This window comes from Micromys minutus (assembly GCF_963924665.1).
Source record: "Micromys minutus genome assembly, chromosome: 31".
Classification (NCBI taxonomy): Eukaryota; Metazoa; Chordata; class Mammalia; order Rodentia; family Muridae; genus Micromys; species Micromys minutus.
The window spans coordinates 13093203-13106991 of NC_137966.1; the positions used below are offsets into that span (position 1 = coordinate 13093203).

Genomic DNA, 13789 nt, shown 5'->3' on the forward strand with positions numbered 1-13789 from the left:
CAACACTTGTTATTTCTCTTTTTTTAGATAGTAGCTATAATATTGGGTGTGTCAAAATTTTTAAACACTGTTTTGGTGTTGAATGACTCAGAAAGCAGTTTACTACTTACTGTGAGGAGCTATTTTCAAGTTACTAAAAGGAGACAGTGGCCTAAGTTAAGGCAATAAAAAGTAATTCTGAATGTCATGTATAATATCTGCTTACTCATTCATAAGATATTTCATTAATAAAGAGGTTTTTGTGTGTATATGTGTGTGTTTCTTTTTATCTTAGAGAGACAAAAATTATGTAGTCCAGATTAGCCTGGAATTTGAGTAGTGATCCCTCTGCCTCAATTCCCAAGTGCTGGGATTATTGGCACAAGCCACCATGGTTCCAGTAGTCTATAAAGAGTCTTCAGTATTTTTTGTTGTGAGTATGGAATATGCCAAAACTCAGGAGCAGAGAGGTCTTGGGGCTCACCAGTCAACTCTTGGATTTGATTTTGAAGTCATTTATGGTGAATAGTTTGCAGAGCACTAGGAATAAACTTTTTGTAAGCTGACCTTTGATTGTGTGTACTGTCTCGCTTTAGCTGCTGCTTTGTCTAACACACACACACACACACACATAGTGTGTGTGTGTGTGTGTGTGTGTGTGTGTGTGTGTGTTATATCTTAGCATATATTCAGAGAATGAAAAAAATATGAGAGCGGAAACAGGGCTGTGAACGAGATTGGAACGATCTTCTTGGTTGGTGTACTGTTGTTGCTCAACATTTACTGACCCCATCTCCCTGCCTCAGAGAGCTGGCTCTGGCATGTGCTGTTTTCAGCCCTTGAGATTAAGAGTGCGCAGCAGCTCCTTAAAGGTCTGAGGAGTCCTGCAGTGATGGCAGTAGGTTTTTGTTCAGTGTTGTTCAAACCATAACAGTCCTTTGGTTGAGTAACTATACCTTATAACAAGTACTTTTAGTCACATTTTGGGAAATTATAACCCTTGCTTTTGGTGTATTTCTTTTTTTTTTTTCTTTACTGACTTGAGCTCCTTTATTCTTTAGCCATATATATTAAGCATTTGCACATTTCAGGAACATTACTAAAGCCCATAATGCTTTGAAAATGAGGAAAAAAAGGCCTGCTGCAGTGACACACTGGAAACACTTTGTAATCAGTGTATTAGACAGTCATACATTTCAGTAACTACTTAAATTCTGATATCCAGATATAAGCATGTGCCTTGAACACATACAACAATCTATTCATAACTTGCTACACTACCAACATTAAGCTGCAGTTATGTTGGAGCCCAAGTTGAATAGAAAGGCTGTGACAGACCTAAGGAACACCTTTCCTGGATTATACATGCAAATCACCTCTCCACATACATATCTCATCACTTATTAATTTATAAGTTATTTGGGCTTTGGAAGTCACTACACCCAAGCAAGGACTTACAGTTTGAAAAGGGGAGAAGGGTTATCATATTTTGTTTATAGATATATATTTAAAATGTCACAGCAAAAGGGAATGCAATCTACAAGAGCAAGCCCTTAAGCAGTAGCTTATGATATACTTCTTTAGGAATGTATCATTTCTGTCAACTAATAACACAGGCGAAATGTAGTATGCCACCTTCTAGCTGAGGCAATACAAAGGCATCAATCACAAATTAGTTCACTTCATACAACTAAACAGACCAACATGTAACTTTTCTTTTGATTACCAGTTAAATACAGAATTTTAATTCCATAGCTTAACAATGAAGGGTCATACAACACGTACTTAGCATGTTGGTCTAATGTACACAACTATTATCAGTTACACAAGTTATGGCCTAACAGATGCTAGGAACTTCCTAAACTAGGTTTTACAAGCATTCATTTTCATCTTGAACATTAAAGTCACCATACATACAGGTCAAAGTCAGAGCTTTTTATATTTGTGTTTATTCTTCATTTAACGTTTAAGACACTACTATAGTTGAATATTAAAACAAAAACAATGTGAACTTCTAAAATTTTCTTCTCTCGAACCATCTTTCTTCCATTGCAGCTTTTACATCTGTCTTTAGGACTGATGCGTTCGCCATGACCCTGGAACTCCATGCACACTGACTGAATTTACTGAACCATTCCTGGTCCAATACCCGGGCAGTTGGGACAGCACTCTTCTGCTCCTTTCTTACCACCTCGGCCTTCACATTTGTCACAAATTACATTCTTTTGCAGAGTCAGTTTCCTTGTTGCGCCATTATATATGTCTTCTAAGGTCACTGAGAGCTGATGCACAACATTACTTCTCCTTTCTCTTTGCATTCTTCCTCCTCCTCCTCCAAAGAACATGTCAAAGATATCCATGATCCATGGGCGAGCCAAAACCACCACCTGCTCCGCCCTCTTTAATGGCCTGCTTGCCTCCTTTATCATATAATTCCCTTTTTTTGGAATCATCAAGAACTTCATAAGCTTGAGAAATCTGTTTAAACTTTTCTCCTTCATTTGAATTCTTATCAGGGTGGTACTTCAAGACCAATTTTCTATATGCCTTTTTCAATTCTTCCTCAGTGGCATTGGGTTTGACCCCCAGAACATTATAGTAAGTGGTTTCTTTCACCATTTTTTTACAGCCGGTGATCGGGCCGGTGCTGGAGAGCGGAAAGAGGAGCGTAGCACCTGGTGTATTTCAGTATCAAAAATTTGAATATTTTTGAGGCCTATGAAGTATAAAGAGTGCAAGTTCCCTTGAGTGCAAGTTCTTTGACCTTCCTTCCCTGAGTGTTATTCTGCCATCTTTTAAGTACCTGGGCTTTTTCAAGACTCATCAGATACTAATGTCCCATTTGTAAATGCTGGTCATTAGAGGGAACACTTTTGGAGCAGTGTCTCATTATGGGAGATACTGTGGATGGTAAATGCTATAGGATAGATACCATTATCTTTTCTTCCACTCTGTTCACACAATCAAAGAAAAATAACCCACATCACAGATCTAAGTGATAAGACATTTTATTTTAAGATAAAGTGTCCTGCTATGTAGTCTTGACAGGCCTGGAATTCACTATGTAGACATAGTGGCTTTGAACTCAAAGAAATTTGCATACCTGTCTTCTAAGAGTTGATATTAAAGCTGTATGCACTAAGCCCTTTCAATTTAAAAAAATGTATTGCTGTGCTGTGTGTGTGCACGTGCATGCCAGAGTGTACATGTGGCTGTTGGAAGACAACTTTGTGTAGTCACTTCTTTCTTTCCACGTTTATGTGGGTTCTGGGAATGGAACTTAGACTTGAGGAGCAAGTGCCTTTGCCCTCTAAACTGTTTGGTCAGCTCTTTAATTAGCCCTTCAAATAGTTAGCTTACAAAGTGATGGGTCTCATTACACACCACCTTTGTACATATGAGTAACTATACCATGTTCATTTTTCCCATTGCTCTACCCCATTTCTGCCTGTAAATAGTCCCCCTTCTGCTTTCATGTCATGTTTTCTATTGCCTTTCTTCCTACTGCCCTCTGAGCTAAGAGTTCTGTTGTGTATATCTTCCAGGCTGGCTTTGAACTTACCACTTTCTGCTGTAGGTTTTCTGGGTATCTGGCATTACAGACATGATTAGGTGTTTCCTTTTTCCTTTTAGGGATTACTCAATGCTGTGTAATGTGCAAGTGAAAATTGTGACTGAGCTGCTCTTTTCTGGTTGTTCTGTTAGGCCAGGTTGCTAGGGTAGCATCATTTGTAGATACCAGTCTGTATTGACTGGGATTCTATTTCTTCTCACATTTTCAAACCCCGGTGCTTGTAATGGTAAATTTCAGATTTTAGAAAGTAACATTCAGATGATGTAGAGTACCGGGATTTTACTAGTCCATTTGGTTGAGTTACATGGCATGAAGGAGTTGTCTTCTTGGAGCTAAATAATCAGTCTGAAAAGATGACTTGACTTTCTTCCCACAGAAATTAGGTGGGAAGATCAGAGTAGGACTAGGCTGCAAACCTGTAGGGCCTCATCAGGAGGTTACCTGAGCAAAAACTTGTTTGTCAGGTGTGTGCATAATATTTTCTCTCTTTGGACCAGTGGTTCTCAACCTTCCTAATTCTGCATGCAACCCTTTAATACAGTTTTTCCTGTTGTGGTGACTCCTAGCCATAAAATTATTTTTGATGCTGCTTTAAAACTATAATTTTGCTACTGTTACAGACTGTAATATAAATATTCTTGGAGGTGGACCTTTGCCAAAGGCCAAAGGAATCAAAACCCACAGGTTTGAGAACCACTGCTTTAGACTTTTGCACTAGACTGAAAGCCATTGTTGACTCTGTTTCTGACCTACACTGCCAGTGTTTCCTCAGCTGGACCAGTGTAAAAGTAGAAGTGAGCAAGCCAGCTATGGAAGGGACAGCAGACATCTAGGAAATACAAATGGCTGTCAACTCATTAGCCTAATTAAGTGAACAATTAGAGTTCCTTCTCCACTCATTTGTTCAAACAATCAGTCTTTGAAATCAGAGCAGTGCACCACTCTTATCCTCTAATCTGCTGAATGTGAGAACTGCGAAGGTAGTTCAACTTAAGGAGTGATGCCTTGTGTTCTTTTTAAAGAAGTGACATTGTGTCCAGACTGAATGGGTGCAAGACCAGGATACTGGTTCTTAGCCCCATGGGGTCCAGGAGAGCATATTAAAGTGCATTCCTGAGCTCTACCCCTCCAGTGTATGTTCTGGTGGAGAGATGAGGGCCTGCAATTTTTTGTAATTCTAATGCATCCAGGTTGATGTCGTTGGTTCTAAGATCATACACCAAGAATCACTTTTTGGAGAGGATGAAGGTGGGTGTAGTCTTTCAGTTTCTTTCCATCAAGGAAAGAAAGCCTCCACCTCTTTAAGACCCCATGCCAGGAAGTTACAGTCAGCTTAACCCAATCCTTGGAAATACTGCGCAAGGTCAAGTCCTTGTTCTGTTTAGCATATGCATACCATTAAAAACAGAGTAACTTTTCTTTCTTTGGGAGCAATAGTTTAGAGTATACTTCATGAGGGAACTGGACTTGGCAGTAGGTAGAAAGCTCCTTTCAGCCTAAAACAGTAAAAATTAAGGGACAGCTTTTACATACATATAAATCAAAGGATAATGTTTATGAATTTACAGATGTTATATTTCATGTAGATGATTATATCTACACTATATATGTTAAATTCTCTTTCTGTTTATTCATGACAGTTGTATAGTTATAAAATAAACTAGGTCATTTTTACAGTTATTGATTAAACAGTAAAATGTTAAAATTCATTTCTTCACAATGATAAAGGAAATGAAAACTTGACTTTAGAATTAATATATTTTTCAAATCACAGAAAAGATGAGGATATATTAAAGTTTTTTTTAAAGACTGTTGATGATTTATTTGTTTACTTACTTATTTGATAGAGGGTCTTTCTGAATAGCCTGGGCTAGCCTAAAACTTCCTTTGTAACTCAGGGTATCCCAGCCTTGTGATCTCCCTGTCTCATATCCAGAGTGCTTCCCCACACCCATTACAGGTGCTTGCTGTTGTTTTTGGTTGCTAGTTGGTTATTGACAGAACTTATTTCAGAAATAAACAATGTTAAAGGGTGTATTTCAGAATAGTAGATGTTACAACATGATGAAATTTTTGAAAGTTCAACTATAAGTCTTATTTAAAGTGTAGCGTTCTTTATTAATGTTCATTTGAAAGGTCAACTTGTTTTCAATGGAGTTCAGTGAAGTTACTCTCTGTTATTTGACAGACCTGCAGATTTATTTTTTTAAAAAAGTGGTGACCCAAGCAGTTGAACTGAAGGTATTCTGGGAAAATCTGCTGTTTATTGTGAAAATCATCTTTGATCTTGGAATTAAAAGTAAAGCTGGAAAGGAATTTACAAACAAGAGAAAGAAGAAGTTTGGAATTGGACTCACAGGATCTGGGCCTGGAAATGCCTCAGGTAAATCACACGTGGAATAGTGTACAGTGTAATTCTCCAGTGATAGGAAGGGCATAGTGCTGCTGCAAGCCTTATGCATCTTAACACAGCGTGGCACACTAGCTTCAAAGACAGCTTATTTCTGCCCTCACATAGATGTGAGTATGTGCTCTTTGGTTTCCTTATTTGCTGTAGCCTTGAAGATTTCAGTGAGCTTGACACAAGCAGCATGGTAAGTAAGTAGGTTAGTTGCTAAACTTACTGGCCTTATGAGGACAGAATGAACTATCCGAAAATTTAATCTGCCACCCAAATCCCATTTTCGGTATTCTGATATGTTGCTTCCCAACTTTCTTATTTGCAACAGTTAAGTGGCGATTTTGTCTCATACATAGAAGCACACACACCTGTATGTTCTATAATTACAACATTCATTTTCTTATCCCCTAACTCCCTCCCCCCCTGGTGTGTGTGTGTGTGTGTGTGTGTGTGTGTGTGTGTTTAGCTCTTTCTTTCTCTTGTCTGGCTGTGTAGGTGACGCTGGCTTCAATTTTTACCCTGACCTTGAAAATGCTGGAATCATAGGCATACAGTACCACATCCGGCAGAGAAAACTCCTTTTAATTGGTCTCTTTGAGTTTGAGGCAATCACTGAAATAAAAACTAGAAGTTTATTTGTCCCAATTTTCTTATCCATACTTTCCCATATTTCTTTTCATGGTTGGTTTTCATGCTGAACCCCCACCCTCACCCCCCAAGTTTGAGTACTGGGAAGAAATCTAGAAATAATGAGCAGATAGAGACTCTTTAGTGGGACTGTACACAACAGTCAATCCCTTGGGCACAGGGTTCAACAGTCAGGATGGCTTGGTGACATTGCAGCAGAGGCTAATAAGGAAGACTTGGTAATTGACACTTAAAGGACCAGAAGTCAATTCCATCCCAGCCTCTGTGCCCAAAGAGCCACACATTGTGTGGTCGGCTGTCTATTGACTGCTTGAATTAGGACTCTAAAACTCACTTGCTTAAGCTACATTTTTGTAAAAAGAAAGACCTCAAAGTTTTGGAGGGTCTGTGGAAAATCAAAGCAGAACACACCTGCTGTGGGAGTACCTGGGAGAACAGAGAAGACAGGGAAGGGTAGGAAATAAGGAGGTGTGTGAGAAAGTACGTGGGTAGGTGACTAATGCTTATAAAACTCTTGTAACTTGTGGGAAAGTAAGAAGAATGTTTTTATATTTTGCAGTTAGGTTTCAGAGTGTGACTTCTCTTTTATTTGAGCCAGGGTGTGCAGCTGAAATGGTTTGGATAGGTGATGAAATGTAGAAGGGAGAGAGAGAGGAAGAGAAGAGCCTTATTTCTAGCCGTATCTTAGAGACTTAGGAGGCTATTGTGTTGTTCCTGTTGGTTGGACTGAAAATATCTAAATTGGTCTGACAAGGTGGCTCAGTGGGTAAAGAAAAGCTCTTGCCATGGAGCATAAATGGCTTGAGTTTAGTCTCCCAGATCCTCATGATAGAAAGAGAAAACTGACTTCAGCAAGTTGTCCTGTGACTTCCACCCCCTGCCCCAATACCTTATAAACAGATACTCAGATGTTCTTTCTTTGGGGAAGTAAGACACTGGACTCAGGAATATAGTTTAGGTCTGACTTACTATTGCTGCAGCCCTCAGAAAACAGGACATTCTTTTCTTTAGAGGAATTAGAACAGAGTCTTGTTAGAGAAGGAATTTAAGTAATGTTTATATAGCTTAAAAAATAAAAAGCCCAATGTTGTATGCTGACTCTAGTGACCAAAGTCCAATTTTTAGAAGTTGTTGTTAAGATCTACTGTTCTGATATTTTTATCTGTTCTGATAATACACACACACACACACACACACACACACACACACACACACACACATACATCTTAGCTCTTTTCCTCATAGAGGTCTGTGTTCAGTGCTAGGAAAGCTGTTGGTGTGCTACACAGAAGAGGCAGGGTTATTTCCTGAAATAAGTTATATACTGGGGTAGGATGGGCTGATGTGTAGTAAGTTGGGCTTGAAGCTGTCTGTAAATGAAATGTGAAAATGGTTTTGTTGTAGCCCAGCGTAAGCGGAATGGACCCGCCTTTTGGGGATGCCTTTCGAAGCCACACCTTTTCAGAACAGACTCTGATGAGCACAGATCTCTTAGCCAACAGTTCTGATCCAGATTTCATGTATGAGCTGGTAAGCAACATTTTGCTTTTGGTTTTAGTTTTAATAGATTTGAATCAAAATGATGTTGTAGAGTTTTTATTTAGAAATGTCTGAAAAGAGAAAAGAATGTCCATGATGTGGAACCTCACACAGGTAAAACCATTATCCAAGAGGCTGAGGAAGGAAGATTGTGGGGACCACACAGATCTGGTTTTAAGAAAAGAGAAGTGACTGGGAGCCAGGTTTCATTCTTGTGACTAAGTCTTGTAATTTTAGAAAGGCACAAATTGATGAAAGTAGTAAATGAAGAGATTATATGTCTAGTTGTTCCTGAGGAAAGTGAGCTGTGTGTGTGATAAAGTAAACTGCTAAAGGGCTTTTAGCTCACAAATTAAGGAATAAGTGCACAAGATGTATGGTAGAGATGGTAAGACAAATTAGCAACTATAAGCAGTATCATAGGGTATTGACTTTTTCCTAAGACACAAAGTTCCCAAGGTAAAAAATTAACAGTTTATTTTGTGTGCTGGGGTAGTTTACCTGCATGTGTCTGTGCACGTGTATGTAGTACCTACAGAGGCCAAAAGGGTGTATATGATCCTGTGGAACTAGATAGTTGTGAGCCACCAAGTGGGTGCTAGGAATAGAACCAAGGGCCTCTGCAAGAGCGGCAAGTGCTCTTAACTTTGGCCATCTCTGAATCCCCACTCTGTCTTGTTTTGTTTTGTTTTGCTTTTTTAAAGGCAGGATCTCACTTGTAGCTTTAGCTGCCCTGGAACTTGCTATATAGACTACACTGGCCTGAAACCTCACAGGTACCTTCCTATTTCTGCCTTGGGAGTACTTGAATTAAAGGTTTGTCCCACCATGACTAGCCCAAGGGTCAGGGTTGGAGGACTTACATTTTAACTATGCATATGAGTGAAGGTTCCCAAGGAGGCCAGAGGTAACAGATATCCCTGGAGCTGGGAGTTAAAGGTGGTTTGAGCTTCCAGACCACAGTGCTAGGAACCTAACTTGGGTTCTTAGAAAGTCAGTAAGTGCTCTGATCTGCTGAGCCACATTTGTAGCCCCCAGTATAATTTTAATTACATGTTATTTAAGCAACAAGAACTGCTGAAAATTTGTAAAGTTGAGTATATAAGTCTGTGAGTTTATTAAGAATCATTGAATTCTATACCTAATTAAAGTAGGGCATGGCGTATAAACTACTAAAGTGAAGCCTACTCACACACAAATACACAGACAAATATACAAACTAAAGATTCATTGGAACAAAATAAACTGGAAAACTGAAAACCCATTCCTTTTCTAAGCCTTCAGTCTTCAGATTTTCCCCAAAGGTAACTACTGCTAGCTGATACAGATAAATATGTAAACATTGGAATATGTCTTTTACTTTGGATGGATGATACATAGCTGCCTCCCCCCACATTTATTTATTTAGTCTGTGTGTATGTCTACACACATGTCACAATGTATATGTTTAGGTCACAGGGTAACTGAGACTGGTTCTTTCCTCGAATCATATGGGTCGCGGGAGTTGGACTGGTGGTCAGGCTTGTCATTAAGCCGTTACCCACTGATCCTTCTCTTCAGCTGGAGTTTACTTTTTCTATACAAAACAAAACGAAACAAAAAAAAAAAAAAACAATTGTGATGGAAAACTTTTTGTGATAGTGCATCAGGGCTCAATTTCATTTTCCATGGCTATAGAATAACTACATTTTATTTATTTATTTTTTTGAGACAGGGTTTTACCATGAAACTCTGGATGGCCTGGAACTTGCTATGTAGACCAGGCCGGCCTCAAACTTATAGAAATCATCCTGCTTCTGCCTTCTGAGTGGATTAAAGGTGTGTGCCACCACTCCAGGCCTTTTACTACATTATAAAAATCCTATTTTTGCAGTGTGTGAAGACTATTTGACTTACCATGCCAAGAATTGTTACCTAGGTCTTATCCAAGTTCTAACAATTTTTCAATTAACTTTAAGCACTATCTGGGCTCTTTGTCTCCATATTTAATTGCCTCAAGTGCAGGAGTTCTGTGATGAGGTAAAGTCTTCAATTTTTGATTCTTACTTGAAGTTCATTTCTAAAGAATGCCTGTAAGATCAGAAGAGGTCTTGATGTTTGGGCCCATACTTTAAGCCTCTCAAAGAACATATTTTCCCACTTTTTTTTTGCCCAGTGAAATAAAGGCATATAGATAGGGCAAGGTATCGTGTCAGTGTCCTTTATCCTAAAACAGACAAGAGGTAGAGTGTTTATTTTGGCATTTGCAGGTATAGGTAGAGGTGAATAATTTCTTCCTAAAGTATGGTATGTGACTTCCCGTTTTAAACCTTCCTTAGGATAGAGAGATGAATTATCAACAGAATCCTAGAGACAACTTCCTTTCTTTGGAAGACTGCAAAGACATTGAAAATCTGGAGACTTTCACAGATGTCCTGGACAATGAGGATGCTTTGACTTCAAAGTGGGAACAGTGGGATACATACTGTGAAGACTTAACTAAGTACACCAAACTAACCAGCTGTGACATCTGGGGGACAAAAGAAGTGGATTACCTGGGTCTTGATGACTTTTCTAGCCCTTATCAAGATGAAGAAGTCATCAGTAAAACTCCAACCTTGGCCCAGCTCAATAGTGAGGATTCTCAGTCTGTTTCTGATTCCCTTTATTATCCTGATTCACTCTTCAGTGTCAAACAAAATCCCTTGCCCCCTTCTTCTTTTCCTAGTAAAAAGATCACAAGTAGAGCAGCTGCCCCTGTGTGTTCTTCAAAGACACTTCAGGCTGAGGTCCCATCGTCAGACTGTGTCCAAAAAGCAAGCAAACCTACTTCAAGCACACAGATCATGGTGAAGACCAGCGTGTATCATAATGAAAAGGTGAATTTTCATGTTGAATGTAAAGACTATGTAAAAAAAGCAAAAGTCAAGATCAACCCTGTGCAACAGGGCCGGCCCTTCTTGAGCCAGGTACACATAGATGGAGCAAAGGAGAACACTTGCTACTGTGGAACTGTTGCAAAGAGACAGGAGAAAAGAGGGGTGGAGCCTCATCAGGGTCACGGCACTCCTGCTTTGCCTTTCAGAGAAACCCAAGAACTATTACTTAGTCCTCTGTCCCAGGATGGTCCTGGGTTGGTTGCCACAGCAGAGAGTGGCAGCCTTTCTGCCAGCACTTCTGTTTCAGATTCATCCCAGAAAAAAGAAGAGCACAATTATTCTCTTTTTGTCTCTGACATGAGAGAACAGCCAACCAAATACAGTCCTGAAGATGATGAAGATGATGAAGATGATATTGATGATGAGGACCATGATGAAGGGTTTGGCAGTGAGCATGAGCTTTCTGAAAATGAAGAAGAGGAAGAAGAGGAAGAGGATTATGAGGATGACAGAGATGATGATATCAGCGACACGTTCTCTGAACCAGGTATAACTCTTGGAGCCTACTACATTGACCTTTCTAGTCACTGTTTGAAATAGGAAACTTTTGTTTGGATGGTTGCTATATTTTAGTTTGGGGATTAAATAAATAAATAACTTAATGTCTTAATTTGGATCAAATGTAGCTTTTTGTGATAGTTTGTATCTTGATTCTTTGAGGGCTTATTTCTTTCTCTCTCTTTCTCTCTCTCTCTCTCTCTCTCTCTTTTCTTTCTTTCTTTCTTTCTTTTTTTTTTTTTTTGTTAAGTGATCTACTTTGCCACCCTCTTGAACACTTAAGTAAGGACTCCTAGAGTATGTTGGTTTAAAATAGGTTGCCCTGTTTTGCATGTGCCCCTCCTGTGGCTAAGATAGTGTATGTAGAATATGGTCAAGTGGTGTCAGCTCATGTCACTCACGCTCATGGTTAATAAAAGCCTACTCAGGGAACAGTTTGAAGACAAGCGTTTTCTTTGTGTCTGCTGTGCTAAGAAAATATATATTATGCTAGATGTGTTACATGCTTATAATCCCAACACTTGACAGCAGAGGTAGGAGGATCACAAAAAGTTTGAGGTCAGCCTGATTTACATAGTTGGTGCCAAGGCAGTCAGGGCTATATAGTGAGACCTTGTCTCTAAAAAGCAGCAAATAGGAAAAAACATAAAACAAAAAAACTGTAAGATAAGAAAGTTCATGCTACAGTTTGAAGAGCATGAAGGATGATGTTTCATTTAGTGTACAGTGCATACAAACTAAACAGGAAAAGAAACAGATATGTGGGGAGCTTGGTTCACTTCAGCATTTACATGTTTGGGCTAGAGCTACTGTTGGCTTATAAACATCATAAAAATGTTGTGGCAAAGTGGCACACAGTTAAAAATAAACAAGTGAAGATTTTAAATTCTAAGCAAAAGTTACTTGCTTCATTATTAGTCTTGATACTAATAATTCTGCATAAAGCTAATTAAAAATTAAACTTCTTGGAGTTGGCAGTCTTTTTGTTTTAAAATGGTTATTTCTGGCATTTTAGGCACTCTAAATATTGACATTTTTCTGAAACTGTGGACAATGACTTTGTTAGAGTGCAGCAGTATGTCTGTGTGCTTGTATGTGTATATGCATGTGGATGTGTATGTGTCTGCATGTGCATGTATATGTGTGTGCAAGAGCATGTGGGTGGTTGTTGCTGTGGCTGATGCAGTATTGGGTTAAACCCCCAGCCTCACATATGCTAGGTAAGCCTACCTCTGAGCCACACTCTTCCAAAGCATTATTACCCATCAAAGATTTTCTCCTTTTTGATATTTTTTTAATTCAAATACTTAGATTTATACATTTGATACCACAAATGGTTTGGTTTGGGTATTTTTTAAGTAAGTAAAAAGGACTTCAAATTTAACTTGGAGGAAAACGGCTTATACCTTTTGTTGTTGTTGTTTATTTTAGAATCCTGGATAATCTAGATAGAATTGTCTTCTCTTTGCCATGCCTACTTTTCTTACAGTACATTGATAAAATCTACCTTGAGATGTATAAGGGGAAATTGGCTGTGTATAATATGGGTAGTTTCTGTAGTTCCATCTGTTGTTCAGGTGTGGCTCTTGAAGACTGGCATATTAGGTCTAAGCATGAGAGTCTTACAGAATTGGGGAGCAGTGCTAAGGGGTGTGTTAGCACAGAGAGGATGGAGAACTAAGGGGATGGCATGTGAGGAAGGACATGCTTACAAGCAGGTGGATCCCAGGATCAGTAAAGCTCAGTGCCACCAAGGCAAACTTACTGTGCAGAACAACAACTTGCTTTTTGATGAACACCTCACATGCCCACATGTCTTCAGTTCCTGACAAACATGTTCTCTACTTCTATATGTTTGACTTTAGTCCCACATGTGGAGACTTTGCATTCCGTCTTTCTGTTCTGTTCTGTTTCAGTTGGCATAACAAGTAAATTCACCTTTTCATAAATGTAAACCTTAAAGGATAAGCTATATTGTATGTACTTACACTTTTGTATCTGTACATTTGCTTGGATGTTAGAAGTATTGTGGTAAATGTAGTAGTACAGGTAGCTTTCAAGAGAATGCTTTCTATTTTTTATTAATACTTTTGAAGACGTAGTCTTATTATATTGCTCTATTCTGAACTTACTGTGCAGATCAGCCTGGCTTCTACCTCACAAGAGATTTGTGTGTTTCTATCTTCTGAATATCTTTTGGTTAAAGGTATAAATCTGGCCTTTTAAAACAAA

The 13789-nt window shown here is 38.9% G+C and overlaps 1 protein-coding gene and 1 pseudogene across 3 annotated transcripts in view; one reads left to right on the plus strand and one right to left on the minus strand.

Moving 5' to 3' along the window:
* Positions 1-13789, plus strand: part of CREBRF (CREB3 regulatory factor) — a gene marked incomplete at its 3' end in the record, with an annotated part of 53986 nt that overhangs the window by 10343 nt on the left and 29854 nt on the right. For both annotated transcript variants that reach the window (XM_080942476.1, XM_080942477.1), the window contains exons 2-4: positions 5742-5936; positions 8007-8132; positions 10460-11546. In XM_080942476.1, the coding sequence (XP_080798602.1) occupies positions 5928-5936; positions 8007-8132; positions 10460-11546 (1222 nt within the window). In that variant the 5' untranslated portion in view covers positions 5742-5927. The remainder of the gene's footprint in view (positions 1-5741; positions 5937-8006; positions 8133-10459; positions 11547-13789) is intronic.
* On the minus strand, positions 1935-2598 carry LOC308440262 (dnaJ homolog subfamily A member 1-like; annotated as a pseudogene). The gene has a single exon. The product of its transcript is annotated as a dnaJ homolog subfamily A member 1-like (transcript).